The sequence below is a fragment of the Athene cunicularia genome (assembly GCF_003259725.1).
Source record: "Athene cunicularia isolate RWA chromosome 12 unlocalized genomic scaffold, athCun1 chr12_part1, whole genome shotgun sequence".
Classification (NCBI taxonomy): domain Eukaryota; kingdom Metazoa; phylum Chordata; class Aves; order Strigiformes; family Strigidae; genus Athene; species Athene cunicularia.
In genome coordinates, this window is record NW_020799116.1 from 3,435,360 (window position 1) to 3,462,447 (window position 27,088).

A 27,088-nucleotide genomic window follows, 5' to 3' on the forward strand; every position below is an offset into this window, starting at 1 on the left:
GCGTGGCCTCTAGGGAGCAGGTGTGGAGGCGGCGCTGCACCCCCCCATCCCAAGAAGAGCCAGGACACCTCCGAAGTTAGAAAGTCACAATTTATTTCAAATAAACCAAGGGCACACCTCTGGCAAACCGTCTCCCGGGCGGTTTTTGCCGCCCCTGCCCCTCTCCGGTGCCTGCGAAGAAAAGCGAGGGGTGGCAGCAGCTCTGTGGGCTCCCCCCAGCCCGTGTCAGGGGTACACCGCAGCCCCCACCAACGCCATCCCACACCCTGAACCAGACCGGGGCGAGGAAAGGAATTCCCAGAACAAGTGCCTCATTTAAAAATAAAGTTCTATTTTTCCACCTGCTTAAAAAGTCTAAAATTTAGAGTGCAAGATTATAGTACAGAAACCTCCTGCTGTCCCTGTCCCCGTGCGGGCACAGCACATTTGCCAGTGCACAGAGCAGCAGTCATGCAGTTTATGTCATCAGTAGAAAAATTTTTTTTTAATTACAGTCTGGGAAGGCTGAGGACTATTAGAGATGAGGCAGCCAATGCACTAACAGAAGCAAAGCTGAAATAAAGAGAGTATCGGACGCGAGGATGGAGAGGTGTCAGGCTGGCATAGAAACTGGAAATGAATGCAAAAAGAAAAAGAAAAAAAAAAGAGCAAACATTCCACATCTGTAGCAGTAACGCACCAAAGGGAAACCTGTATCTCAATTAACTGCTCCTACATTAACTTCACCTACATTCATGTAACCTTGCTGACTTGAATAGGGCCTTGGACCTATTAGAGGGGAAAAAACTGGTCTTGTCTTTTGGCATCGTGAACTGCCGTTCCCTTCCTGCCACCTGCCTCTCGAGCAGCGTCAGCTGCTTTACACAAAGAGCCAACAGTCCATGTGCTCTGCAGGTTTCGTCGTGGAGTCTGTGACTTTCTGTATGACACCAATACAGAAGTCACCCTGCCTGGGCTGCAAAAGCAAGTCAGTCCTGTTGTTTTCCCAGCGAGCAGAGAAACAGGACATTCACCACCCTCAGAAAGGGTGTTTTGTTTTCTTTTAAAATAAAACAGAACTGCTGACAACGCTCTAGTTTTCAAAAAATTTGAAAGAATTAGGGGGTGTGCTGTGCAATATTTATTACTGTTCCTCAGCCACGCGTCTCAGCAGTCTGTTCAGTAAGTTTGGCCACAGCTATATGGTCAGGCTTGTCTACAAACAAGGATTCATAGCAAAGCATTTTGTGGGGGCATGGGAGAGGCAGGGAGGGAAGGAGGCAGGGAGGGAGAGACACAAAACCCCATTCTCATCTAGCTTAAAGCTGGACAATGATGTAACAGAAGTGAGAGTTCATTGGGATTAGGAAACTCTGCATACCTGTTCTGCAAAGAGATTATATGCTATGACAGTTACATTTAGACAACCACAACACCAGCTTTTCTCCTAATTAGTACTTTGCACGTTACATTTTTATAGAACAGTTTAAACACTGGTTCTATGCACTGCAAACTGTTGGGTCTCTGTAAGCCTTCCCCCACACTATCCCTTCCCACTGGGTACAGTGTGCCCAGACTTTGAAAATTCAAAAAACTTTGAAAAAAGCAAGGGGAGAGGAAGGAAGAGACCGACCTCTAGAATTTATGGTGAGGAGGGCACAAAGAGGCTGCTGCTGGAAGCAGAGGAGGGAATGAAGTCAGAAGACAGTGGCTGGAGCACAGATGTATCTACCTCTACGGCTCCAGCATAGAGGGGAGCCAGAAGAGGATGGAGCAGGAACACAAGGAGCCATGGTTACAGAGATCTCTTGTGCAGCAAGCAGCACTGCTCCCAGAAACCACAGACTCCCTCCCTGCCCCGCTGCCTGGCTCCAGCCACCTCTCTGCAACCCTGCTCTACCCTCAGCCGCTTCTGTTGTAACCCCCACTCCACTGCCACATTTCCCTGAGGATGCATCCCACAGCAGGGAAGGGAGGGAGGAAGGAAAAGGCCTCTCAGTTTGAAATTTTCTGCCGTGTACAAGAAGCACAGCCACAGGATTAGCTCCTGTGACAGCTACTCTTCTTTTAATGCATCACTCTCGTTAAAATCCATCTGCCCAGTTATACATGCTGCAAATACCTGGGTCACACGTCTCAGGTACATGAAAAAGGCTCCAACAGCAGAGTTAGCTTATTCTGACACGCAGGAATTTAGTGCTTTCCCCCCCTCCAGTTTAATCTTTATCAAGTGACACTGTATAAGAGCAAATACAGGGATGCACCAAAGGCAAGACTTCCACATACAGCATGGAAGAGAATACCACGAGTTCCCCGCTGAGGTGAAGATTTCCTTGGATCAGACTCCAGCTCCACCTTACTGGCTGCAAACAACACGTTCCTGGTGCAGGTGACATACATGCCCGTGAAATCTTAACATATGGCCTGCTTCCTGTAGCAAACAGGCAAGCATCGGCATTTAAGTAACCTTTTTCATGTTAACCCCTACTAAGATGAACTAGGTTTTCATATTTTTATTTTAGTGTATATTTTACATTAGAAAAAGAATGTTAATAGAAAAAGCTCCACATGCTCCTAACAATCAATTTTCTCATAAGTCCTCACCAGTATCAATACTAATATACAAATAAATTAATTTTGCTAGTTAATTTTCTGCCTGGCTTGGTGCAGGCTCTGTACAAACAGTGCACCTGTATTCAAGTGCCTGTCCACATTACCAACACGTGCCAGGGAGTGTGTTGTACATAATCTTTCTTTCCTCCTCATAATGTAGCAGTGTTTAGTCTCACCTCAGTGAATGGGATGGAATTTTCTCAGCCATGTTACCCAGCAGGCACAAATAATCTTTACCAGGCTGCATGGCACTTATAACATGGATTGTTTCACTCTGCAAAAGCCCCAAGCCTTGATTAACAACTGTATGCTACTATTCCCTCATCACTCACTTTGGCAATACAACATCCTCCCCACAAAAACAAGTAAAGCAAAAATCTACATGGAAGACCTAAAATTCATCAAATGCAGAATCTGACCTGACTCCAGGCATATCCCCCAGTGTTAACCTGGTCTCTCCCCTGCAATTCCTCTGTTTGCTTTTGTTGGTGTAGCAGGATTTTGCACAGCCGATTTACAAGAGATGTCACATGTAATCATACTAAATCACAGCCACTGCTGGTACTGTTGGGTCAAACACAGCAGCAGTCACTCTTTACACCAGCTGGTCTCCTCGTGCAATGCCAATGCTACAATGCCCCAGTTAAAGGAGCACTGGGAAATCGGAGATATTTTGTAAACTCCTTCAGTGCCTCGGAGGATTTTTGGGTCAGAGGAAGGGAGAGGGAGAGGGGGAAAAGCCCATTAAATTTACAAGCAGATTAAGGAAAAACACTCCACTGCCAATTTATTTTTAAAAAGGGTTGTGTGTTATTCTAAGGTTTGTCTGTATAATTGTACAACCGTTGAAAATTACATAAATTGTCATGATCTAACACTATTAACAGCCATTCAGAGAAAAACTCCCTCCCCTTCTGAAACCATCAAGGGCAGGAGGGAAATGTCCCAGGAAATATGCCAATCTGAACTCTGGCCTCTAGCCTGGCAGAAACAGAAACAGAAAGTTAAGAGAACAAACTGGACTAAGATGTGGTGTTTGCATGTGTCTGACTTGCAAGGGGAGGGGTGGCTTTGTCCTTGGCCATGTTCTCCCAGAGGCAGTGCCTGCTTATCCTGGTGAAGCTGCCATCACTTCACTCGCTGCTCTCACCCCTGCACTCTGTCACTTCCTCCTGTCTTATGTGTCATGGAAGTCTTTCAGCAGGGTCCTCCGTCTCTGCTCTGCTATGTGCATCTGATTCTCTAAGTCCTGGTAAAACAGAAGGTAAAAACTGTTAGCGTGAACTCCCCAGAGCAGAGCTCAATTTCATTTGGAAGAGAATAAGCTGTGGCCTGAGAAGCATCAGCCTTCACACTTCACACGCACTCTGGATCACAAGATCACAGATCTTTTTTCTTTTGACTCCCTCCACAGCTACCTGGCTCCTGCTCTGTCTAAAAACCTACACGTTTAAGGTCTCTTTAACCAAGTAAGAAGTAAGAAGTGCCAGGCCCCAAGGGAATGGCCTCAAGCTGCCCAGGGCAGGGTCAGGCTGGCTCTGAGGAAGGATTTCTGTGCAGAAGGGGCTGTTGGGCGTTGGAATGGGCTGCCCAGGGCAGGGGGGGAGTCCCCGGGATCCCTGGAGGGGTTGAAGAGTCGGGCTGAGCCAGCGCTGAGGGATCTGGGGGAGTTGGGAACAGTCAGGGTGAGTTGGACTGGAGGAGCTGCAAGGGCTTTTCCAACCCAGATGATTCTGTGAATCTGCTCTTCACCAGAGGGCTACACACAGCTTCCTCTAGAGCTTTACTGGTCCCGTTTCAGTTTGCAGGACTCACTGCAGCCCTCCCTCCTCTTCCATAAGGCAGTGAGCACTCCAACATCAGCTGGCTGAAGGTGAATTTCTGGATCTAGTTTCTCAGAACTCTCACTTGACTGCCTTAGTGCTCCTGCAGAAACCTTAAGTCCAAACCAAAAAAACCCATCTGGCCAGCAGGCTCAAGCAAGCAGAACACTCACCCCTCTGTCATAGCTGTCTGCTCGCTCCACCTTCCACGAGAGATTTTCAATTTCAGCTTCCAGCTGGGCCTGCTGGTACTCAAACTGCAAAGAGCAAAATTAGAGACAGCAACAAGAAACAAGTTTAGTGGAGCAGTTTCATACCACACACTCCACTTGAGGAGCAGACAAATGTGTTCTGCTGACAGATGTGCTCGCAGTGCAGGTTTGTGCCTTCTCCTTTATTCACCTTCAGCTAGGCAGCATTATCCCTTCCAGGAGTTTCCTGCATAAGCACTCCCCAATCTGCATTACTGAAAATTAACCCAGTCAGCCTAAAAACACTGCAAGTGACAAATACGTCCTCACTCAGCTCATTTTGCCATAAATGGGTCACAAAATGCTCTCATGAGCAGCTCTGCAGGCAGAGCAGAGGGACTGTTAATCACTGCGGTCACTTTTTCCACTGGTCCAGTCAGATCCAGAAGAAAACATCTGTCCACAGCCTCAGAGAATATATGTGATGCTATGGGGAAAGACTGGATAACAGGTTTTACTGGACAACCGAGTCAAAGAAACCACCTCTTCAGTGAATTCAGGGCTATTTTTGGATATGCAGCCCATGCAATGCACCAAGCCGGCGAGGAACTTGGAGCAGGAATAAAGAGCAAAGCTACACTCTGATTCAAGGCTGGAAAAACTATCCTCCAGCAGCTCTTCACATGAAATATGGCCCACAGCACTGTGATAAGTCTTACCAAGGAACAAACGTACACTTCCAGCCTCAAAACATTCTGGATAAATTGCTTGTTAGTGAAAGTGTAGTGAAGCGCCCTGGGAAAATAACGTAATGCATCAGAGGACTGAGCTGCTGGTCAACTCAAACTGAAGAGGAAAGGTGCAAAACCACCTATTATTAGGCCTGTCCTTACCTCAAACTCAGGACTAATACTTCAGACACTGCCAAGCTCTGGAATTCAGCCCAGCATGCTGTCAGCTACACCCCAAAAAGCTATCAGCAAAAAAAAGCACAAAACATCTTACCAGTTTCTTTCTGGGACCAGACTCCATGTAGTAGGCATATGGATATGTGTACTGCAGGGTGTAACGACACTGTTGGGGAGTGGGAGGAAGAGAGAGAAAAGAAGAACAAGAGCCTCAGACTTGGAAGTCAGCACAATCACAGAAGCCACTTCTGACAAGGACACTTCATGGTGGAATTTCCTACACCTTCCTTGGAAGAACTTGTGCAGTCCTTCCCAGTGTAGCTTGGTATAACTTCACAGAGGTCACTTCCACATAATTTTTGGCTAATTCATGTCTTAGACCAGAGGTACTGTCCCACATACTTACATCCCCTAAATTCCCTTCCTCACTTGGTGGTGTGAATTTAGCATTCTGGTATGTATTCTCTTTTCTGTGCCAAACAAGATACAACTACCCACCTTTGCAAGTAGTTTTGCAGCATTTTGTAGGTATTGCCAGTCTATCCATGTTCCCAAGTTGTTCATAACTCTTTCTTGGATTTTCTCCTGGATTCGTTGGTACGTCTGTGCCTCCAACTGTAGGCTCTTATTGTGATTCTCCCACTGCAAGGGGTGGGGAGATAGGGAAAGAAAAAATGGCATGAGACCAGAGTACTGCCGCTGTAAAAGCACAAGCTCTAGCAAGCAAAAATTGAAGTGGGGCAGGAGTCCAGCAAGGCAAGACATGCTGTGGGAAAAGAACAGCAAGGCAGCACCTCCGGTAGCAAGTGGTGGAGGCTGGATACGACAGACTGACAGCAGCAAAGAGCAACCCAGCTCCTCAGGGTGGGAATGCCCTCTGGTCACACCATGACCTCGTGTCTAACAAGATGGAAAGTCACGGTGATTCCTCTACTTAAAGGATTTCTATAGAAAGGTCAAGAGTTTAAATTAACATTTAAAGACAGGTTCAGTGAACTCCAACATCCATGCGCACACTGTAAACATGGCCACTTCCCAAAGCCTGTTGGGTTTGGAGAGCCAGGGATGAACACATTTATTTTACCACAGGACTTGGCTCACGGTGTGAACAATAAACTTATTTTAATGGAGAGACTGAAATGCAGCAGCATTTAACTTCTATCACATTCTCTTCTAGAGATGCTGCTCTAGAGTTGCACTGTATGGCCAGGTGCATGGAGCCTGCTGCGGGGACAGAGATGCTCTGACTGCAACTTATAAAAATGTGATTACAGGAAATTTTAGGAAAACTTTGCTACAGCAAATGGAACTTTTAACACTGCATAGTTTATTTAGTCTTTGTTCTTATAAAGACGTACTGCAAGGAACTGAAGTTCCCCGATCCTGGAAGGAAACGATTGGAGCAATATCTATCTACTGCGGGAGCACTCAGCCTGCAGGAAAATGGTACAGTGGCACACAGGTAATACTGATTAGCACAAGGAAATATTGGAGCGAATATGATCTGCTTCGGGTACATTATTACTGGTTTGGATGGGACTTGCAGGGCAGGATTTTGAGTTAAAAACAACAGGGGCCTGAGAATTCTGCACAGATTCTCTTTGAGCAGTTTCTTGCACGGAAATTGCTGGCAATGACCTTTGCACCAGGCAGGGAGCATTAAAAGGCTACAGCAGCTCTGGCCAAGGAGATGTCTCCTACCCTCTCAAAATAGAACAAGTACTTCTTAAGGGCCTCCCTGGCCTGTGCTTGCTGACTCTGGTTTACAATATCAGGATTCTCTTTGTACCGACTGCATTCGTAGTACTCGCTGCCGTGAGTCTTCCAGTCTCCCAGACACATCCAGCAGAAGTCTGCAGAAAACAGCGAAAAAACCCACTGTGATGCACAGGAAAAAAAACCACCAACCAAAAACCCTCCAAGAACGAACAGCTTCAGGAGACACAGCCCATCTGTTTTCAGATATTTCTGCTAAGCCAAGAAACATACACATTTTGTATCATCTTGCATAACGGAACAATAGCGAGCCAGAAATACCAGCCTGTCTCGAAGACTTTCATTGTACGGCCTCCTGCGCAACTACGGAAAGTAAATCCTCAAGTGCTGCATCCTGTACACCAAGACCAACGGGCAGAACTGTACTTGTGGCTCTGCACAGGCTGTCACTCTAGATTAAAGGAGAGGGAGGCTGCAGTCTTATTCGCGAGTTGCATCCTCCCCACCGCTGGCATACTGCCCCGTGTGGCCCTCTGGCTGAATAAAATACGAACAATCAAATCCAAAAGTGAACTAACCCATGCAAAAGAAAGTCTGCCCTCAGTTCTCTTGAGAAGAAAACTACCTAGGTAATTTCAGACATCAGTGGTTTATGACACTTCAAGTTAGGAAGCCACTGAATTGGGAAGAAAGCAGAGGAAAAAGAGAGCAATAGCAAAACCTGTACGATAGGTTCCCGATTTCAGAGCGAGGCTGTGAGTGTTCTACTGGGAAGGCAAAAAGATGGAGATTAAGTTGCTACAACAGGAATCACTTCTGTGTTACTCATAATAAGAGACTGAAATTTCTATTTCCAGAGTTCACCAGCCTTTGAGTGCTCGTCACCAGGGTACCTTGGCACGTGCCTGCTCACCCTTGTCACAGAGCTCCACCAAAGCACGCCCGGTGCTGCTGAGGACCCCAAAGCAAAGGAAATGAGAGAGGACAGTAATCTTCAATCATCTTCCAAATCAGGTTCTGATATTATAATATTTCCTAGTGGCACACTTACTGGGCTGAATACAAACTATCACGCTCCAAGGCAACAGAAATAATTTCTACCATGAAAAGCTAAGTGCAAGAACAAGATGTCATTTTGTAGGACCACGCAATGGGCCAAAGACACTCAGGCTGCTCATTGCACAGGGGTGGACTGAAAAGTCCAACAGATAATGTTACACAGAACAATCCGGAGGTCCTGTATTTCCATCACTAAGCAGAAGGACTTAAGTTGATCTGAGTGAACGGCTCAGTTCTGCCAGTATTTTCAGCTGATGACAAATACAGCTACATGGAAAGCCCTTAATACTCTCCTCTGAAATGGATTCCACCGTTAATACTGTGGCAGAGATGGAGACCCCTCTATACAAGGAACATGTCAGAGAGAGGGAGCCAAACCAGCACTGCATCAGAACCTAGCTGAGATCACAGCCAGGAAAAAAAAAATAAATAAAAGCTATCACACACAAGTCTGCAATTAACATCCTGCTCACCTTTATCAGGGGGAAAAATATTTCAGTCAGTGTTCACAATTTATCTTCATAACGCAAAAAGAGAAGAGAACATCACCACTAACAAACACTGAAGAAAAAGGTGCTTCAAATCTTACTTACCATGCTTGCATTTGGAGCATTGCTGGAAAAGAAGAGACAGGAGGCACTCGTTAGTGGAAAGTAGGGGAAAAAAAAAAAGTTCTGCTTAGAACTCTGACACGTTCAAGGAATTGCTCACCATGTGATTGCAGCCTCCATTCTTTTCAATACAGATATTGCACTTGGGACACTGGAGAAACAGAAACATTTGTTAGATCCAACTCTGTCTCTAGCAGCCTTCTGCAGAAATGATAACACTTGTGCAATTATTCCCCTCCTGCTTTTCTTTTTTTTTTTTAAAAAAATGCATACGCATATATGAGAATATTAACATATATATACCCCGCCTCCCACCAATTCCTGACAGCCTCATTTAAAAAAAACAGGCAGAAAGGCAAAGCCAGGGAAGTTACACTGGACTGCTTGCTCAAGAAAACAAATTTGCTGTTGTTACCCCTTCAGTGAAACTGAAGGTCTCACTGAGTTACCATTTAGCAGTGGCTCAGGCACAGAGATATAATTAGTTCACAAATGACAGTAGCTTCCACAGCTACTCAGACTCCAAGATAATCAGCATTATAACCTGCCTTCAGCAGCCACTAACCCATAACAAATTCACTAGCTGCAGAGAATCTGCCTGACCACTGAGTGCTGCTCATTTCTTTGCTCCACTGATGCCCTGGAGTGTCAAGTTCAGTTCTATTTTTTGGCTTGCATAGGTACAAAGGAGAAAGTGAGTTTTGCTGCTTTTTATAAATTTTTAATAGTGGACAAAATGTATGCCAGGACATTACTCAATATAATAGAAGCTTATTTCTGCAAAAGAGCACGGCACATAGCAGAAATAATGCTATCACATGTTGACACTTTCTTCAGAGGAAGAAGGGAATTGAAGATCTCCAGTCTAAGTACCTACTTTCCTAACACAGCTGAAGCTTCCAGTTAATTAGCACTGTCACAATTATCATCGGCTATGGTAGAACAAATGCCAGCGAAGAACTGTTTTGAAGTCAGGCCACAAAATCCCCAAAAGACATGAAAAATTCTCATCTGCAGACAGCTAATCTACAGGATAAAGGTAGTATATCCGTAACTTCTAAAGAGAATTCTATAGGTAGAGTGCATGACTATTTCTTCTTCTTGGGTCTAAATCTACTAGAAGTATTTCAATGTCTAATTTATGAACTTCATCTACCTCATTTTGCTGTCCTTGCCAAATCAAGACTATCTCTCTCACTTTCCAGTTCACAGTACTCCACAGAGTTGTTCAGGTTTAAACACCAGTAGTGCCTCATTTCGTACTGACTCTGCACTTTCTACACTCTCTCCTTCCATTCCAAATACACCTCCACTGATCATTTCAAAGCAGTCCCAATTCTTTTGCCCATGGGAGGGCAGCACACCTGGCTGCCAAAGACATTCGCATCAGGTCTGGAAGAAGGACCACCGGGTCCCAACTGCAGGAGGGCAGCTGGATTTCCCACACAAAGCGTTCCCAAGGCATTCAGTTGTGTTCTATCACAATCCCTAGGGAGCCATGAGAATTTGCAGTCTGAGAAAAAGCAGCACACAATGCCACATGTGTATAGAATTGTATCTTGCTTTCTAGGCAGGACTAGAAGAGAAGAAAAACCACGCAGGTGTTTGTTCTTACATCTTTAGTGTGAGCACTGATGTAGTTGGCTGTTTCGGAGTCATCTGCACACTTGGTGAGCCATTTCCGAATGGTAGCACAGTCTGTGGGTGCATGGTACATCTGCCGGCACTTAAAGCTTAATGGGAGAGGAAAAAAACACAAAAATAAAACATAGAAAAGACATATTGATTTCCAAGAAAGTGACTCAAGAATTGAGGTTTGCCTGTTGACCAAAATCTGGGAGGCCAAGCAAGGGCAAGGGATGCAAATGCACTTTGTATTACTAGAGAGCAAAGACTGAGGCTGAACTCCAATAAACCCCCACCCTCCTGTGCAGAAGCTGGAGTCAGGATGAGAGTGAACTGAGGCCTTCTCTGACAAATCACATCTGAGGGCAGACACATCCCTCCCTAGAGTCTACCTGGGTCTACTCTAACACAACTGCAGAGGCCTGGGGCACACCAGTGGCTTTACAAGTAGCCTGGCTCCAGCAGTAGCTATCAGGCACCTGCATTAGCATGACCTGATCAGTCTCAGGTAAGGGCCGTCTGCACGGAGACACCAGTAAGCTGGGTCTCTAAACCAGTTGTGTTGTGCTCCACAGACATTCTTAGCAGCAGTGGTTCTGAAGACCCAGGAGCAGAAGACACTTGAGCAGCCCTGCAAGCTACTTTTTTTTCTCTGGTCTCATATACACTTAAAGTCAGACAAGGAACATTAGTGCTCGTATTCAGCAGAAATATATTCTCGCATAAGCCTCAAAACACACCAGGCACTCTAGGAGTCACAGACTTGTAATAAACTTTAAAATTCAATACCAGCAGGTAGTAGTGAGGCCTCCACATCCATTACTAGTATCAAAACCAGCCACTATGTCTGTATTAAAATTTGTAACCTAGCCAAAAAATGAGAACAGTAGATTTCTAATCCCTTCATTACTCAAGCCCTGCATTACCTGGTTGTCAGAACACCCAACTCCCAAGGAGTTGAGGGAGCAAGGGGATGGCTGATCACCTGCAGAAGTCAGACCCCAAGTGTCCAATTACTCAAGCTAACTCAAGTTACAAACAACTCTAGGAAAGCATTTGAGATGCTTCTACACACTGAACCTGTTGGCAAGCAAATGGAGTAGCTCTGAGGACAGCATACACTTGCCCCGTGATCTTTAACCTTCTCTGTTTCTTACCAGAAGACCTCATTGCAACGATTGCACTGCACTCGTCGGGCTTTTGGCTCTTGTACCTGTATGACCATAGGGCAATCTGCACCAGGACACAGCTGCAGCTGATAATGGCTCTGTGAACATACCAAGGTGGTAAGATCAGCAGTGGGTGCAGAAGAACATTATCTATTTATGTTCAACCACTCTTATCCTCAAAAACATACAAGTCAGTTACTTCTTGTTGAAAAAGAGGGAAAACTGACACCAAGTCTTGGCTAACAGAGCAGACAAACCTCTTCCACATTAGAAAAAGGAGTATTAATTACGTACAGCTTCTCTAGAAACGGTTACAGACCAAGTAAGCACCGCAACACAACCGTAAGGCCCCACCAAGACACTGAACACACACTGTTACTCCATATGAGTTCCTTCCCCATCCTCATGCCCCAGAATGTATTCAGCTGCTCTCCTGGGGTGGGGCTGTTCCCTCCCAAAGGGTCTCCTATTGAAGAGAGGTGACATCACTCTTTCGTACTACTTCGTCGCTTCTTGGGTGCTCCCAGTTTGTTCACAGTTACCAGGATACTCCTGCACATTCAAGCGTAACAACTGTTGCTTTCATTTCAAAAAACCTCACATGAAATGTTATTGAGCAAGCCAATTCAGATGGGCTCCACTAAGATAACAGACTTACTTTCCAGAACCTAAAATGTCTATGCAAGAGCAAGGAGGACTTTAAAACTCAGACTGAAGTTTGAAGTTCTTATCTGCAACATTCTGACAATTCTAAAGCACCAGCCAAGGAGTTACTGGGTGACCTTAAAGCAAAATTTACTTTGGCAACCTGCTAGAGCATTTTGTCAGCGAGGCTGTCCTACAGGAGCAGCCACATCATGTTTATCAGGGACAATTTTGCTGCAGTTACTGCAGTTCTAATCAAAGATGCAAGACACTTCAAACAAAAATTCTGCAAGTCATTGGTGAACTGATCCAGGGTATTTCAAAACTGAAAAAAACCCAATACCTCTACATAGTCCCTGAAGAGGTAGCGCCTGTATTTGTCTTTCAGCTCTTCACTAGGCAGCAATGGAAACACAAAGTCTTCTGGTGTCCGAAGTAGACAGTCCTGAGCCATGCAGGAGACCCCTGAGAAGAGAAAGCAACATTTTAGCACAGTGCAACTTATGCTAAGGAGTGAATGCTCAGAAAGCATTCAACAGTTTCCTAGGTGCCATCTGTTGTTGTGGCAAGAGGGACACAACTGTGAAACAAATCTATCAGGGCTGCTGAAAAGCTGAAGTCCAACTGTCTTCACCAAAAGATGACAATGCACATGTGCATCCAGGACCAGTAACTGCTTTAACCAGTATTCACAAGGTCAGACACTTCAAGTAGAAAATTGCATGTTTACTGCCATGCCAGCGTTAAAGACAGGCTAGGAAAAGCCCAAAGCAACTCTGGCAACTACAGGCTTCTACTCAACACAAAGGGAGCAGATGCTTGCGCCTGCAAACACTCCAGGGGCAGTGCAACAATACGAGAGATGCAAACTCAAAATTTCAGCAGATTTGTAGCTTCTAACTTGTTACAGTCATGCTCTTGAGATCACAAGGGGAGAAAAGCCAAAAATGGATCTATGGACTCGCACATTTTCTTAGGCAGGAGTAGCACTCTCTTGGTGCTCCTTCAATATTAAACAGGGATTCAGGCAAGACCATTAGTTCAAGTTAAGTTTGTCACAAATACTCATTCCATGCTCCATTTTCTCATTACTGAGACCAATTCAGCCTGTCATCATCAGAACAGCCAACACAGCAAATACAGACCCAGTGCCACAGTCTGCCTTGAACTCACCAACTCCGACGCCATCCTTGACGAGCACTGTACAATGCTGCTCCCAGCAGCTGCGGCAGAACTGGTGCTGACAAGCCAGAGAGAGCAAGTTCTCCTTCCGGACAAACTGCATGCACACTGCGCAGTGATGGGAGGAATGTACCATTGCCTGAGAGAGATAAATCAGCATGAGAGTGAAAGCAGCCCAGCTCTCCCAGAGTATTCTCACCTTACCCACAGGCACCTGCATCACCTTCATTGTGACAATGGTCTCAGGTGAGCACCAGGCCAGAAGTCCCTGGTGTGTTGGGGTGCTGCACTGCCCTGACAGTCAGTCCTTCTCAAGAACCTCTTTAATCTCATGGAGCACAAGAGATTGATAGTCACTAAGCAGCTCCTGCCTCTAATCTAGGAAACACCTTTACTTTTCTGGTCCTTTTCTCACCTTGTTTGAAAAATGAGGAAATACATCATTGTGTCAGTCTTTCTCTGAATTTACTGATATTCTTCGTCAGCTGGGGCAGACTCCATCACTGTTCCACAGGTCCTGGAGAGTAGCTATAGTTGGAAGCAGGTTTAGCAGTGCCCTTTTACTGGACAAGGATTTTAGGTAAGAGGAGAGGACACTGAAGGTGCAGTGTGTAGAGTGTTTATACAGAGAGGAAAGGGAGTTCACAGGCCATCATCTCACATCTCTTATCTTCTGTCTATGCTACATTTGGCAAAGCAGGCATCATCCCTTCAGCTGAAGAGAATTAGGGCATTCCTTTCAAGTCAGGCATAATTCTGCTATTGCTTTACCAAACCACTGGGAAGCAGTCTGGATCTCCCCTTGGGTAATGCAGAGCTAATCTCTAGACAACAGATTTAGCCTTTAACACATCTCGGCTCACCCTTGGGACCTGAAGAACTAGGTCTAGCAAGGCTCTACAAAGCTGTTAGTGGGAGTTTATGTTCCTATTTCTCCTTCCACAGATAAGTCCCATAATCACTTTCCACCTACTTAAACCTTTGCTACAAATGGAGAAGCTTGTGTGAGACAGACATCGGGTTCCACGCCTAGCTCTGCGTGCCAAAGACACAGAGAGGCAGCAGCATGATACACAGCCACATGACCAACAGAGCTTGTTTTATAGCATGACCACATGAAAAAGGAAATAATGCGACTTTGTTCTAAGCAGCCTCACTTATGGACCAGAATAAGATTCACTGAGTCCGCAACTGCCTCGATGGCCTCGAGCAACTGCTCAGCTTGAACAGCAGGCGTACTACCTCAAACCTTCACAAGCTGCCTCTGAGCTCACCACTGTAGCTTCTCCCTATAGGGTCAGTTGCTCTACAGACATAATTCAGTATGATCATCTGCCCCCAAAATATCATCATTCTGCATTAGGAGCTGAAGTACAGAGCCACTTGCCCTAGCAGATACAGAAAGACTAAAGAGTTTGTCAAGACCTAAACTAATCTTTTAAGGGTAATATCTATCTTCTCAAAATGAAATCACCATTGCAGTGGAGAGTACTTAAGCGACAGCTGATACAAGATTCAGAGAAATCTCAAAATGCATGGACTAATTTGCAGGTATTTCAAATAACAAACATTTTTTTTCTGGACTCTAGACAATTTGGGTTCATGAAGCTTACTCCTGTCAGCTGCTTTAGCTTTTTCACTCTGCTTGTTACAAGTCAGCTCAGATGCCAAATCAGGCTTTTTAACCCAAAGAAGGTTTCTCAGAGGTAATATTTTATCACTCAAGATCTGACACATGGCAGTGTGTTCCTGGGGTAACTGTGGATTGTATCAAAGCACCCACTGTGAATGAAATCTGTAAACATGCCACAGGAAATTTCTGTTTAAAGGGGGGAAAAAAAAAAAAAAGTAGTATCTAAAGACCTATGTAACCCTGACTGTAAATCACAAGCTGTTGATTCAAATATCACCACTGACTGGCTCAGCAGCAACACCACTGGGAGATCTGCCTTAAGCATCTGTGAGCAGAGCAGAGCAGCAAACAGTCATTCAAGGAAAAAAAAATTTTTTTAAAATCTCTATTCCAGCCACAGACAAGGTCTGTTCACTTTGTGCGGCCAGAGAGCTTCCCTTCAGTGTCTTTTACAAAGAGTAGAATTGGAAGAGGTAGCCAAGCCCTTGCACTCTGCTCCTTCCATCGTGTACCATCACTCCTGCCAAAAAAAATGAGCTTCATTTTCTTGAAGCAAGTAATTCTTGAACACTACCTGCAAGACAATAGCAAACCTGCTACTTAAATCACAGAACAGTTTGGGTTGGAAGGGGACCTTAACAATCACCTAGTTCCAGACCCCCTGCCATGGGCAGGGCCACCTTCCACCAGCCCAGGTTGCCCAAAGCCCCGTCCAACTTGGCCTTGAACCCTTCCAGGGAGGGGGCAGCCACAGCTGCTCTGGGCAACCTGTGCCAGGGCCTCACCCCCCTCACAGAGAAGAATTTCTTCCTTATATCTAACCTAAATCTACCCTCTTACAGTTTAAAACCGTTCCCCCTCGTCCTCTCCCTTCACCCCTGATCAAGAGTCCCTCCCCCCTTTCCCACAGCCCCTTTCAGCCTTGGGAGGCTGCTCTAAGGTCTCCCCAGAGCCTTCTCATCTCCAGCTGAACCCCCCAACTCTCCCAGCCTGCCCTCACAGGGGGTGCTCCAGCCCCCCAGCATCTCCGTGGCCTCCTCTGGCCCCGCTCAAGCAGCTCCGTGTCCTTCTGCTGTTGGTGCCCGCAGAGCTGGACCCAGCCCTGCAGGGGGGTCTCCCAGAGCGGAGCAGAGGGGGAGAATCCCCTCCCAGTACCTGCTGCCCAACCTGCTCTGGGTGCAGCCCAGCACACGGGTGGCTTTCTGGGCTGCGAGCACACATTGCTGGCTCATGGTCAGTTTTCCACCCACTAATAACCCCAAGTCCTTCTCCTTAGGGCTGCTCTCCATCCACTCCTCGCTCAGCCTGTGTTTATGCCTGGGATTGCCCCAGCCCAAGGGCAGGACCTTGCCCTTGGCCTTCCCGCACTCCATGAGGTTCACACAGTCCCATCTCTCCAGCCTGTCCAGGTCCCTCTGGATGGCACATCCCACCAATTTCTTATCCACCAAGTGGTCCATCCATCAAATCCACGCCTTTCTAATGCAGAGACAAGGATGTTGTGTGGGACAGTGTCAAATGCTTTGCACAAGTCCAGGCAGATGACGTCAGTCGCCCTTCCCTTACTCACCAGCACTGTAAGCCCTTTGTAGAAGGCCACCAAACGTTAGACATCTCTTGAATGCATTCTCATTTAAAAAGTAAACCCAGCACTGAGTTAGGGTGTTGGACCCAAGTTTGAAAAGGGTTAATATGGGACAGACTATGCCATTAGTAATGCAATCCTCCAGTGAGGTGGGTCAGAGGTGTCTGCCAAGGGAACAGACCAAAATAGTTATCATACTTACATGTTTGGATGAGGTGGGCTGAACTCGTGCTTCTACTAGCAACTGGGCAGCATTAGATTTGTGCCTGTAAAGGCAATTGAAGAAGCATCAAATCAATTTTCCAACACATTTCGCTTTGTTAAATTGATCCTTCTTGCCTGAATAAATAACAAGCTCTGTAGAAGTGGTAGGGGTAGGTTAGGTTTCAATAAGGAAAGTAGAAATGTGGCCTGTGTGATGCTCCTTCACACAGTGAGCTGAACTCTCATCAACAAAACTTTATGAGAGTTTCTTCAAAACCAGAAACAGGAATATTTCTCACAGTAATGGATTAATATTTCCCTCATACTTCTTGATGAATATTTTTCTACAATTCTCTCCCCCAAAAATTATTTTTGAAGCCAAGATTTTCTATCCACACTCTTAGAGCAGCCTGAAGCCACTGCCCATAAAAACACACTCCAGTGAGGCTCCTGTCTGTCTCCTATTCCTCTGTAAAATCAAGCTATCCTGGTTAGGCCTTACTTTGACTCCAGTATATTATCTAGTTAAGTATTTACTCTGTGACAGATTATCACCCTTTAGGCATATGAAGCTGTCTATCAGCAGCCTTAGAATTAAACATGTTTTGCTGTTTGTTATTTCCATTGCAGAGGAATGTTTCTATCTCAATGAATTCAGAAATAACAGCATCCCTGTTGTGACCGTGCTGTAAATCCTCCCTCCCCACTAGCACTTTATAGTTATACTAGGGAGCTTTCATTTGATAATGTATTTTCATACCAAGACAGAAGATTGAGGACCAGATCAACTGGAGAACAATTTGCAAAGTCATAGCTTTGGAAGTAAACCCTTCCCCAAACTTCCTCCTGTTTAAATCTCGTTAGTTAAGCTGCAGAATGCTATGCAGGAATCTCACCCTCCACATTCCCCAGAGAAAAGCTGTCACAGAATGCATGGTAACCAGCGAGCCAGTTACCAAAGATGCTGCAACAATATCCATACACGAGATGCATTTCCCATATGTTCTCTGGATGTAGTTGCTGGCTGCAGGGCCAAAAATGGCATGGCAGAATGAGTCAGACTGCTGTGCTCTCTATTTTCAGACAATGTTCAGTTCTGAGCCAGTATTTTCTGGAGGGGCTGCCAGACAACAGTGCCTCCTGACACACTTCCCGTATATGTCTGGGCAGAGTCTGAACCCTCCTTTAGAAATTAATTGGAGGACTTCATTATGGTGACACTGACCAAGGTTGTACTACTTAGTTCTCTCACAGTCTTCTCCTGCTCTCCATAAGCTAGCTTGGAAAAAAAGCATCACTTATGCTCAGAAGGAACAAAAACTTCCATGTGAATACATCAGCACAAGTTCAGTACTTCTTTATGATTTACGACTCATCTGTTCAAAGGAACATATGTTACCTTTATATTTGTTTAAATAAATAAATATAGATGCAGCACTCTCAATCTGTTATCTCAATTTTAAGCTAAATGCATCTACAGGTTTCCAGCATGACAGTAATTCCTCAGACTGAAAGATATTTGCCACCACTACCCTCTCCCTGTTTAAAAATTTCTTACAAGAAATGCAGCCTCAACAGAACAGTGCTTTTCCTGTGCTCCATGAAATGGACTGTGTGGCCTGCTTTCAGGTTCAAAGACGCTTTGTCAAAAAGACACCTATGGACCACCCTGAGCATTCCTGCAAAGCCAGGGGGAAAACCACTGAGGCACAGAAGAGGTAAGACTATTTACACTTACCTTTCCAAAATCTCTGAGATTTGCCAGTGGAAACTAACTAATACTAGCTTTGCAACAGCATGTGATACCTAGGTGGAAAATAAAAGAAAACAAAAAAGTTAAGTTAGACATTTTTTGAGGCCACACCTCTGCTTACGACTATGATCATCTTATAGGACTAATAAGTAGTACAAACAGTGCAATATCCCAGTGACACTCAGTTCCCTTTAGACTGCTGGACATAATGTTCACAGCCAGTGCATCTGTAATAGATGGGTTAGAACGCAGCATGGATGTACCCACTAACTCACATACTGAGTCACAACAGCACAGAAAGGAATCAAGAATTCACTAGGTTAGCTTAACTGCTCATGAAAACCCCACATCCAGTCCTGACTGTGGTACCACTTGAGAGATGCAGACCAGCCTGGGATCAGGGTCCTGGCTAAGTATGTGGAATAGGCACCATGGAGCAGAGAGATATCACTGAGCTGGAGAAGCAGTAACAAGCTGCAAAGGCAGGCATGCTGTGATAGCAAAGGGTAGGGGGAAAAAACAAAACCTTTTCCCAAGCCTTCACTGTAGAAAAGAAAGTTAACATGCTGGACTGGAACAGGAAGATGGAAAGCTACGTGTGACAGGGACTATTTCCATGCAGAGTTGTTTGCATTACGTGGACTCCTGGCAAGCACTAGCACTGTCCATGCTAGCCCAAGCACCCTCCAAAATACTGCAACATGACATTTAAAGTCATGTTACGAGGGCACAAGCAAACAAGTTCGCCTTTGCTTCTATGTATTAGTTTATTTCAGAAGAAAACAGACTGGTCTGCTAGCACAACACTCACCAAGACCAGAGGCATCTGCTGAGCTGCTGGACTTCCTCACCTGCCTCTGGACCCTTTCATGCCTTTATTGGGGCCATGGAGCTCAAACAAAGCAGGTCATCTGCAAACAAGACAACTCTTCCAGGGGAATTCAGAAGGCTCACGACCTCTGTCTCCTCACTCCTCTCTGTGCTAGGAAGCACCTAGGCAAGCCCAGTGGTCTGCACGTTCTGCATTTAAACACCCTCTGATGTTAAAGCGCTCTGGCTCCCGCACTCCAAGACAACCTATCACCAGAGAATTTCTCTCTACAATACATACAGAAAACACAACTCCTGTCCTAGCTGCAGGAAGAGCTCCTTTTCTCCCTAGAGAAGCTGGCAGTCCCAATCATCAGCTGAAAAGCCATAAGCCTTCTTGAATCCTGCTACAGGTCAATCACAGGATCCAATGTACTGGTAATACAGAAACACAGCAAGCCCAACACAACCCTGGAAGGAAACACAAGCAACGGTCACTCCTTCTACAAAACAGACAGGCTCTGCACACCCGAAGGCAGCATATTCATTACTCTTCTGAATCTGCCCCACTGAAGAGATGCAGTTTCACAACACAACTGACCTATTCCTGCCACATGATACTGTCCCAGACCTGCACTGGCATTTGTAAGCGCTGGATGGTTGGTTCAGAGAGCTACACCAGCGTAACACAACAATCCACGATGCAACTGGGGGTTTTAATTGACTCTTATCCACCTTTGCTTTCCGATTTGCCCACTTTGCTGGCCACTAAGAAATCCCAGTAATAAAAAAAAGTGATTTTCAACGTTCAAATAATCCTTCTTCTAGAAGAACTGAATCATTAGCTCATGCTGTGTAAGATCTTGTATGCCACCTTCCTCGATTTTACCAGTGATGTGACCCTCAGAAAAGAAAGGCTGCCCAGGCAGCACTGCCCTCCTCCCTCCCAGCACAGAAGCCTGTGATAAGATGGAGCGTGGCACACAGGGCTGCTGCTGACAACACACAGTCTGCTCCAGTTGGTGCGGATGGAGCGCCACTGCCAGCCTTGGATGGGTTGTTATTTTAAGCCCCCAGACTGGCAGACCCAGACAGACACCTTCGACTTGCTTGTACAAGGAAGACATCTGCATTTCATGTTTGCAAAACAAACAAGCATCAGGAATGTGGTCTCTACAAGACTGGCTTCCTGCAAACGAAAACCACATGCTAATGAATCATTCTTTAACAGCAATGAAATTATTTCTCAGTAGCAGAAAGGAAGAACTACCATCCTGACAACAAAAAAAACAAGCCACCAGACTTAAATGTGAAGTAACATAGGAAAATGAGTATTTTTCAGTTGGATTTTCAGAGCCTGAGGTGTAGCATCTGTGGCAGCATCATTACCCTATGAACCCCATTAAGTTACTTGATCCCAGAGGAGGAACCAAGTACATTCAAGAATGAAGATGTATAGAAATACAAATAGCAGCATACACATTTCTGAAATCTAACAAACTATGCTAACAGAATCAAATGCTTTTGAGACAAACTATTTGTCAGGCAAAATGTAGAGTTAATGCTCCAGAAAGATGCCAGATTAACAGATCTAGAACAACAATAAAGCTTCTGTCACCATTTCTATTTTGCTCCAACTGTAAGCACTAACTGTATCAGCTGTAGTACTAATTTTATTACTTTCATCATAAAAGAACACAAGAATAAAACATTTTCAATTCATAAAGCCAGGTTCATGACACAAATCCACTTTCATAAAAGCCCTGAAGCAGAAAAGTTTTTGATACTACCTGACTGGAGTGCATGCGATCTCGGGGGGAAAAAAAAAAAAAAGTCCCAGAGCCAGCCAGTTGCAGCAACGTACCCACAGTTTGCTTGACATGGAAGTACGAGTTCTTACACGTTAAAGATAGATAACACTCAAACTGTAAGAAAGAGTGATGGGAGAGGAGCAGATAACTGATGAGACTGGGGCTGTGCCTGCTGAGTGGAGTCTCACCACATTCTGCTCACCAACAGCAAGGCTGGTAATGCAGAAGGCAAACAAACGTGAATACCATCAGGGCCAACACGACTGGAGAGATTCAAGAAAACAAGCATGAGAAGAAAAACAAGTGTTTAACAAAAGCCTGCTCCTATTGATTAGCAGCGCTCCCAGGCTCTTCAATGATTGCACATTCACAATGAGTGAATGATTGTACCAAGTCAGCCAGTTCTTCCACAATAACACCCCAGAATAATTGAAGTATTTCTTTGTAAGCAGGAGCCAAAACATGCTGAGCACAGAAAAATACCGCTGCAATCAGAAGTTTGGTCCATATGTACATAATTCGTTACCTTACAGTACTGGAGAAGCAACGTACAGAAGCTGACACTGCTGGCTGAACTGTTCAGTTAGAAGACATCGATGGTCCCTCCGTGCGTACCCACTGCAGCCTCACAAGCTTAGGAAATAAGCCTTAGTTGTCGTTCAGGCACATTGTCCAATACAACGTTTCCTGAAGTTTCACACAATGAAAGATCTCAAACTTACCAAACATTTCAGAAAGAGCTATGATTCAGTCCCCTATCAGTCTCCAGGTGCCACAAGAATCTCAGGTTATCCAGGAACAACAGTGCTTTGTCTCAGACACAAATAATAAAAAAAAAGGATGCCTTTGATAAATCATTTGCTTAAGCCTTCCTATTCTTGTTTCAGAATACTAAGACCCAAAAAAGACAGTGAGATAGCCCACCTGGTACCTTGCTGGCAGCAGGTCACTTCAGTAAGATATTACTACAGACCACAGTGCAGAAGGGAATGCATATTCTAAAGGCTGCAGTTCTATTTCAGTTTTTGTCTGCAACTGATGAATTGTGCCAGTGCTTCTACATAGCTTGACTTCTCCAGAACTCTTCTAGCTGTGATGAAATTTATTAAAGTTTAGGAGATGAAAGCTGAAAGCAATAGTCATGCTAAAGAATTTCTCTTTGTCTCATTCTCATTTCCCCATTTTCTCACCATCAGCTTAAAACTTTAGGATTAAAGATCAGCTCAGTCCAAATCTAAACATGGAAAATTTCTGACTGAAGACCAGGCTTCTTTCTTCACAATGGAGTGGCAGACCTGGCGAGAGGATCTCATCCAATCTGCAATTTCTAGCTTCACCTTAAACCTGGAATTTAGTCACTTCACAAGCCTCTTCCAAACCTCTATCAGCTTAACTCTGACTTAGCAGAGATAGAAGGCTGCTGATCGCTAGAAACGGGCACCAAACGCTAATGCTTATCACTGCAAGGGAAAAGGGGCGTAGTGTCTATGCAGGCAGTAAGGGTGCCAAGAGGAAGCTGCTCTGCCTAAGGAAAAGACTCCACAGGAGGAGTAAAAAAAGTCTGAAAAATGTCCATGGCACCGGACAAAATTAGATTCTGAAAGTAGAATAAAGAAGTAATGCCATCGCATTAAACACACATCTATTCATTTGCTGAAAGAGAGCACAGTAATTTTTTTCTTATTATTTCTATCTCCACATATCTCCTGGGTTCTTTACTCTCCAAGATAAGCAAAATTCTCACACTTCAGAAGTGCGAGAGAGAGAGTCTGTCACTCTTTCTTTTCAAAAGAATTTGCAAAGCTCTACAGGTACCTTCCTGGGTTTAGAGATCTCTAAGACACCTATGTCTCAACTTGCTTCACTAGATAAGCTAAGTTGTTTGAACAGCTGAAGTTTCATCTCTCTCCAGCAGAAAATCTTTTCAACTATGCCACTTTGACAGTTGCTAATTCAGACAGAAATGTTTCCTAAAAGCTAAAAAAACCCACTGTCTTTTGTAGAGCTTATATTCTACAGAAATTGTTCATGCATATTTATGTCGCATGCATATCTCATGAGATCATTTCACTCTTCTCCAAGGGATGGCCTATTTTTTGGAGGTGTGTTTCAATCCTCACTTTTGCAGGGATATGATATCAGGAATTTAAAACAAGAATCATCACATGATTCTCAAAGACATTCAATTCAGAATGAGTTGGAGATGATCTGCTCGGAGCTGACATCCCGTGGCTTTGCACCAAGCTGACAACTCCTGTTAGATCAGGGTTGCACTGAAATGTCTGGTCGAGATGAACACAAACCTGGCATGAAGAAATGCAGCTTCCATTTCTTGTCTTTCCCCTAATCAAAGGTTTTTATATAAAGAGATTTAGGCAAACAGGATTAATCTTGGGAAGCATTTCTTTTAATCCATTAATAGTTTTTGAAAGTTGTACAAGGAAGAGATGAACTTCAGAAGATACTAGTTTGTGGGTTGCATCAAAACTTCTAAAAACAAATTCTTAAATTCTTTACAGCATTAAAAACACACAAAGCAAGAGCCTTAAATTGTTGCTGTTTGTGAGTAACTATGGGCAAAATAAAGACTGAATTGAGTTGGCAGTAGAGTAACACTTTAGAAAGAAACCATAATTTGTATTGACTAATTTTGCTGAAAAAAAACCCACAACCTTCAGACACTTTACCTAAGGTTACTGAGGTAAAGAAAGTGACTCACAAATGACAAAAATACTATTTTACACTAACTTCTCTTGTGGGAAGGATATCTGACTCCCTCCGTGCCCCACTGGAAAAAAAAAATAAATCTGCCCGCCCTGTTTTTACTGGAGGATTTCTCAGAAAGCTGCAGAAATATTAGGAATTAAGAAGGAATAAAAGGGCAACCAAAAAGCATTTTTTGGACCACATTTTCTCCTTTGCTTTGATCTACCTCTCTTTTAAGCAGACTTCCAATGTGCAATCCTGGTAGAAATCTCACAAGGTTGCAGGGGCCTGAGCTGTGATTATCATCTACCATAAACACCCCAAGTGTTCAAAGTCTTGTAATAAAGTCCTCTGTATCTGTTACAGATTTCTGAGCATCAGAAGGCTGTTTTCAAAATTAAAACTCAAACTAATTTCACTTATCAGGAAAAAAAAAAAAGACTAAGTTACAAAATCAGATACCCTGCTTTTTTCTCCTGGGTTCAGTCAAGCTTAAAAAACATGAGAAGCAGCCCTCCACCTTTAGGTTTCACTCACAGTATTGCTTATAATTTGTCTGAGATTTCAGCCCCTCTCCTGATTACAGACTGCAGGCTACACCAGGGAAAGAAATACAATTTAGAGTCTGTAGCTGCAAGTCTTAATACCATGGAAAGGTCTTGACAAACAGCGTGACATGAGCTCCTATTCGTCATAGTGTTTTAATCTGTACCCTGTCCCTCATCCTCTGACACGCAGAGACCTGGTGTCAGTCCACAAGACGAGAAGCATATTTAGGAGGCAGAGTGCAGTTTGGGAATGACAAAACCTGCCGGTGTTATACACACGGTTTGTGAAGCTGTCAGCACACAACCTAGTTGGCCACATACTGAAGAAAGGGGATCTCGGGTTAAATGCTAACTCCTTCTCCACACTTACACATTGCTTTAATCCATCTGCTCTCCTACACAGGACAGCAACAATTTCAGTTGCAGCTGCCAACAAACAGGATCAGTAGGACTCAGCTAGGAAATCTCAACATACGTATTTCTCAAGCTGTTAGGCTATTCTTCCTGAGGAAATTCAGAAATAAATTAAAAAAAAAAAAAAAAAAAAAAGACTTAAGCAAGATACTATGCCAGAAGGCATTATTACAAAACAGCTGAGATTCCCTCTTTGAAAGATTTAGAGTGAAAGAAATGCAGCGATAAAGCTGTAAGAACAAGATTGACACGAGACTCCTCAGCTGTACTCACTGCAGCTATTCTTTCCAACATAACGTAGTGTCTGAGAGCATCAGCACCCAGCAGCACACGCTGCCCTGCGCCGCCAGCACCCCCAGCAACTGCTGCACTCCACTCCGCCCCTGCCTAGGTGCTTCCCCAGCAAAAAACACGGGAGAAGTGGACAATTCCTTCTGGTTGACAGAAAGGATGATGTGCAGGGAGAAAGCGAAGAGCAGGTCATAACCTGAATCCACACAGTGGTGACCAGTGGCTCAGGAGACAGAGCAGCCAACACACACTGGGAAGCACTGGAGCCGCCACACACATACAGAGCCCAGGGTTTAGGTAACTTTGCAGTGAGTAATCCCTGCTCGGTCCCAAATAACAGTCCTTTGCTTGACAATCCCAGCTTCCAAGGGCATTTTTCTTTTGTTATAAAAGGATGAAGAGGAGGAACATCTGCTCTGTAAAACAGTGTTTCACAGTACACAACGTAGCTCGTTCCTGCTGCGCCATCCTCAGTAGGCAGAGCACACAATTCCAGCAACTCGCTTCAGCTGCCTCACGCCACTCCTAAGACCCTGTTGTCCAGCTGTAAGCTTGCAACATGAAAGCGTTACTGAGAGATTGTTTTGGCATTTCTAATGACTTGTGTCTTGCCTCTACCTCCCACCAAGATCATACTCATCAACAGCTGTGAACAGATTTTTATTTTTTTTTTGCTCACTGCAGTCATACAGGCTGTAAGATACACTTAAGGCGTGAATCACAAAGAAACGTGTGGGCTATAATCACCCTCCACGTTTGTGGCTCATTTTTCCAATCAAGTTGAGAATTTCAGCAGTCCTGGGCATTAAGTAACAAAACTGGTTTCTCTCCTTAAATGACTTCATTAAGTTGTCGCAAGGTCTGGACTCTCGAGCCAGCTCTCTTATCTTGCTGACCAGAAGGCTATGAAAACTTTTTTTTTTTTTTTAAAAACTTTTTTTTTTTTTTAAAAAAAAAAACACACAACACATTTCGGATCCAAAATAACACACACGCTGAAGACAGTTACAGACACATTCATGTCCTCTTGCTGTTTAACATACTGCTAAAGTACAGACATTGTGAATGTGGTAGGCAACAACACAGCTTTCACACAGCAGAACTTCCAGGATCTTTCTGTTTGGGAACAAAAAGCAGGTAAAGGACAAAGGTCTGTGCTCCTAAGAGTTACAGCTTCAGACTGGATTCCCCACATAACATCAGCTTGATATTAAAACACAGAAGCAAACCTGCATTTTCTGACTAATCTAGGGTTTACAGGTACTTGGGAAAAGTGAGTTATCATTGCCAAACAGCACCACAGGGGTTCTGTGGAGATGTCTACCCTTTATAGCAAATGATATTTAAATAGTAGTATTTAATAATTCAATATTTAAAATATTTAATATCTAAATATATTACTGTTTACTAATACTTAGCAATGTTGGTTCTTATGGACAGTTACCAACATCAGTTCTTATGGACACTGACTACGAGGATAAATTTTTCCAACCCTGTTCTTATGTACACGTATTTTAATATTTCAAGGGGCTTTACTAACTCTCCTGCACTTGAGGTACTCTGGTACAAGCTAGTCTTTTGATTGCCATTTTCTGTTGCATGTAAGTTTTACGAAGTCATTAGGGCATCAAGAAGGATGACTATGCAACACTGCATGTTTGTTCAGATAGGCACCCCGTATCACACGCTTGGTCACAGTTTGCCCAGCGTTACAGGGTGGCACACACACACACCCCCCCCACACACACCCCAGTGTCTTGACATGTGGCTCTTTACAGAGTTTTTGCAATTGCATGGAACAGGCTTTCTGC

General features: G+C 44.4%; 1 protein-coding gene across 1 annotated transcript in view; it reads right to left on the reverse strand.

Moving 5' to 3' along the window:
- Nucleotides 1–76: 76 nt before the first annotated feature.
- Nucleotides 77–27,088, reverse strand: part of ARIH2 (ariadne RBR E3 ubiquitin protein ligase 2) — a 35,766-nt gene continuing 8,754 nt past the window's right edge. The window contains exons 3-15 of the mRNA XM_026857137.1: nucleotides 18,683–18,750; nucleotides 16,943–17,006; nucleotides 13,514–13,661; nucleotides 12,684–12,805; nucleotides 11,684–11,793; nucleotides 10,516–10,633; nucleotides 9,001–9,051; nucleotides 8,883–8,904; nucleotides 7,216–7,367; nucleotides 6,013–6,156; nucleotides 5,612–5,680; nucleotides 4,589–4,672; nucleotides 77–3,841 (exon numbers count right to left, since the gene is read on the reverse strand). Coding sequence (XP_026712938.1) covers nucleotides 3,770–3,841; nucleotides 4,589–4,672; nucleotides 5,612–5,680; nucleotides 6,013–6,156; nucleotides 7,216–7,367; nucleotides 8,883–8,904; nucleotides 9,001–9,051; nucleotides 10,516–10,633; nucleotides 11,684–11,793; nucleotides 12,684–12,805; nucleotides 13,514–13,661; nucleotides 16,943–17,006; nucleotides 18,683–18,750 — 1,224 coding nt within the window. The 3' untranslated portion in view covers nucleotides 77–3,769. The remainder of the gene's footprint in view (nucleotides 3,842–4,588; nucleotides 4,673–5,611; nucleotides 5,681–6,012; nucleotides 6,157–7,215; nucleotides 7,368–8,882; nucleotides 8,905–9,000; nucleotides 9,052–10,515; nucleotides 10,634–11,683; nucleotides 11,794–12,683; nucleotides 12,806–13,513; nucleotides 13,662–16,942; nucleotides 17,007–18,682; nucleotides 18,751–27,088) is intronic.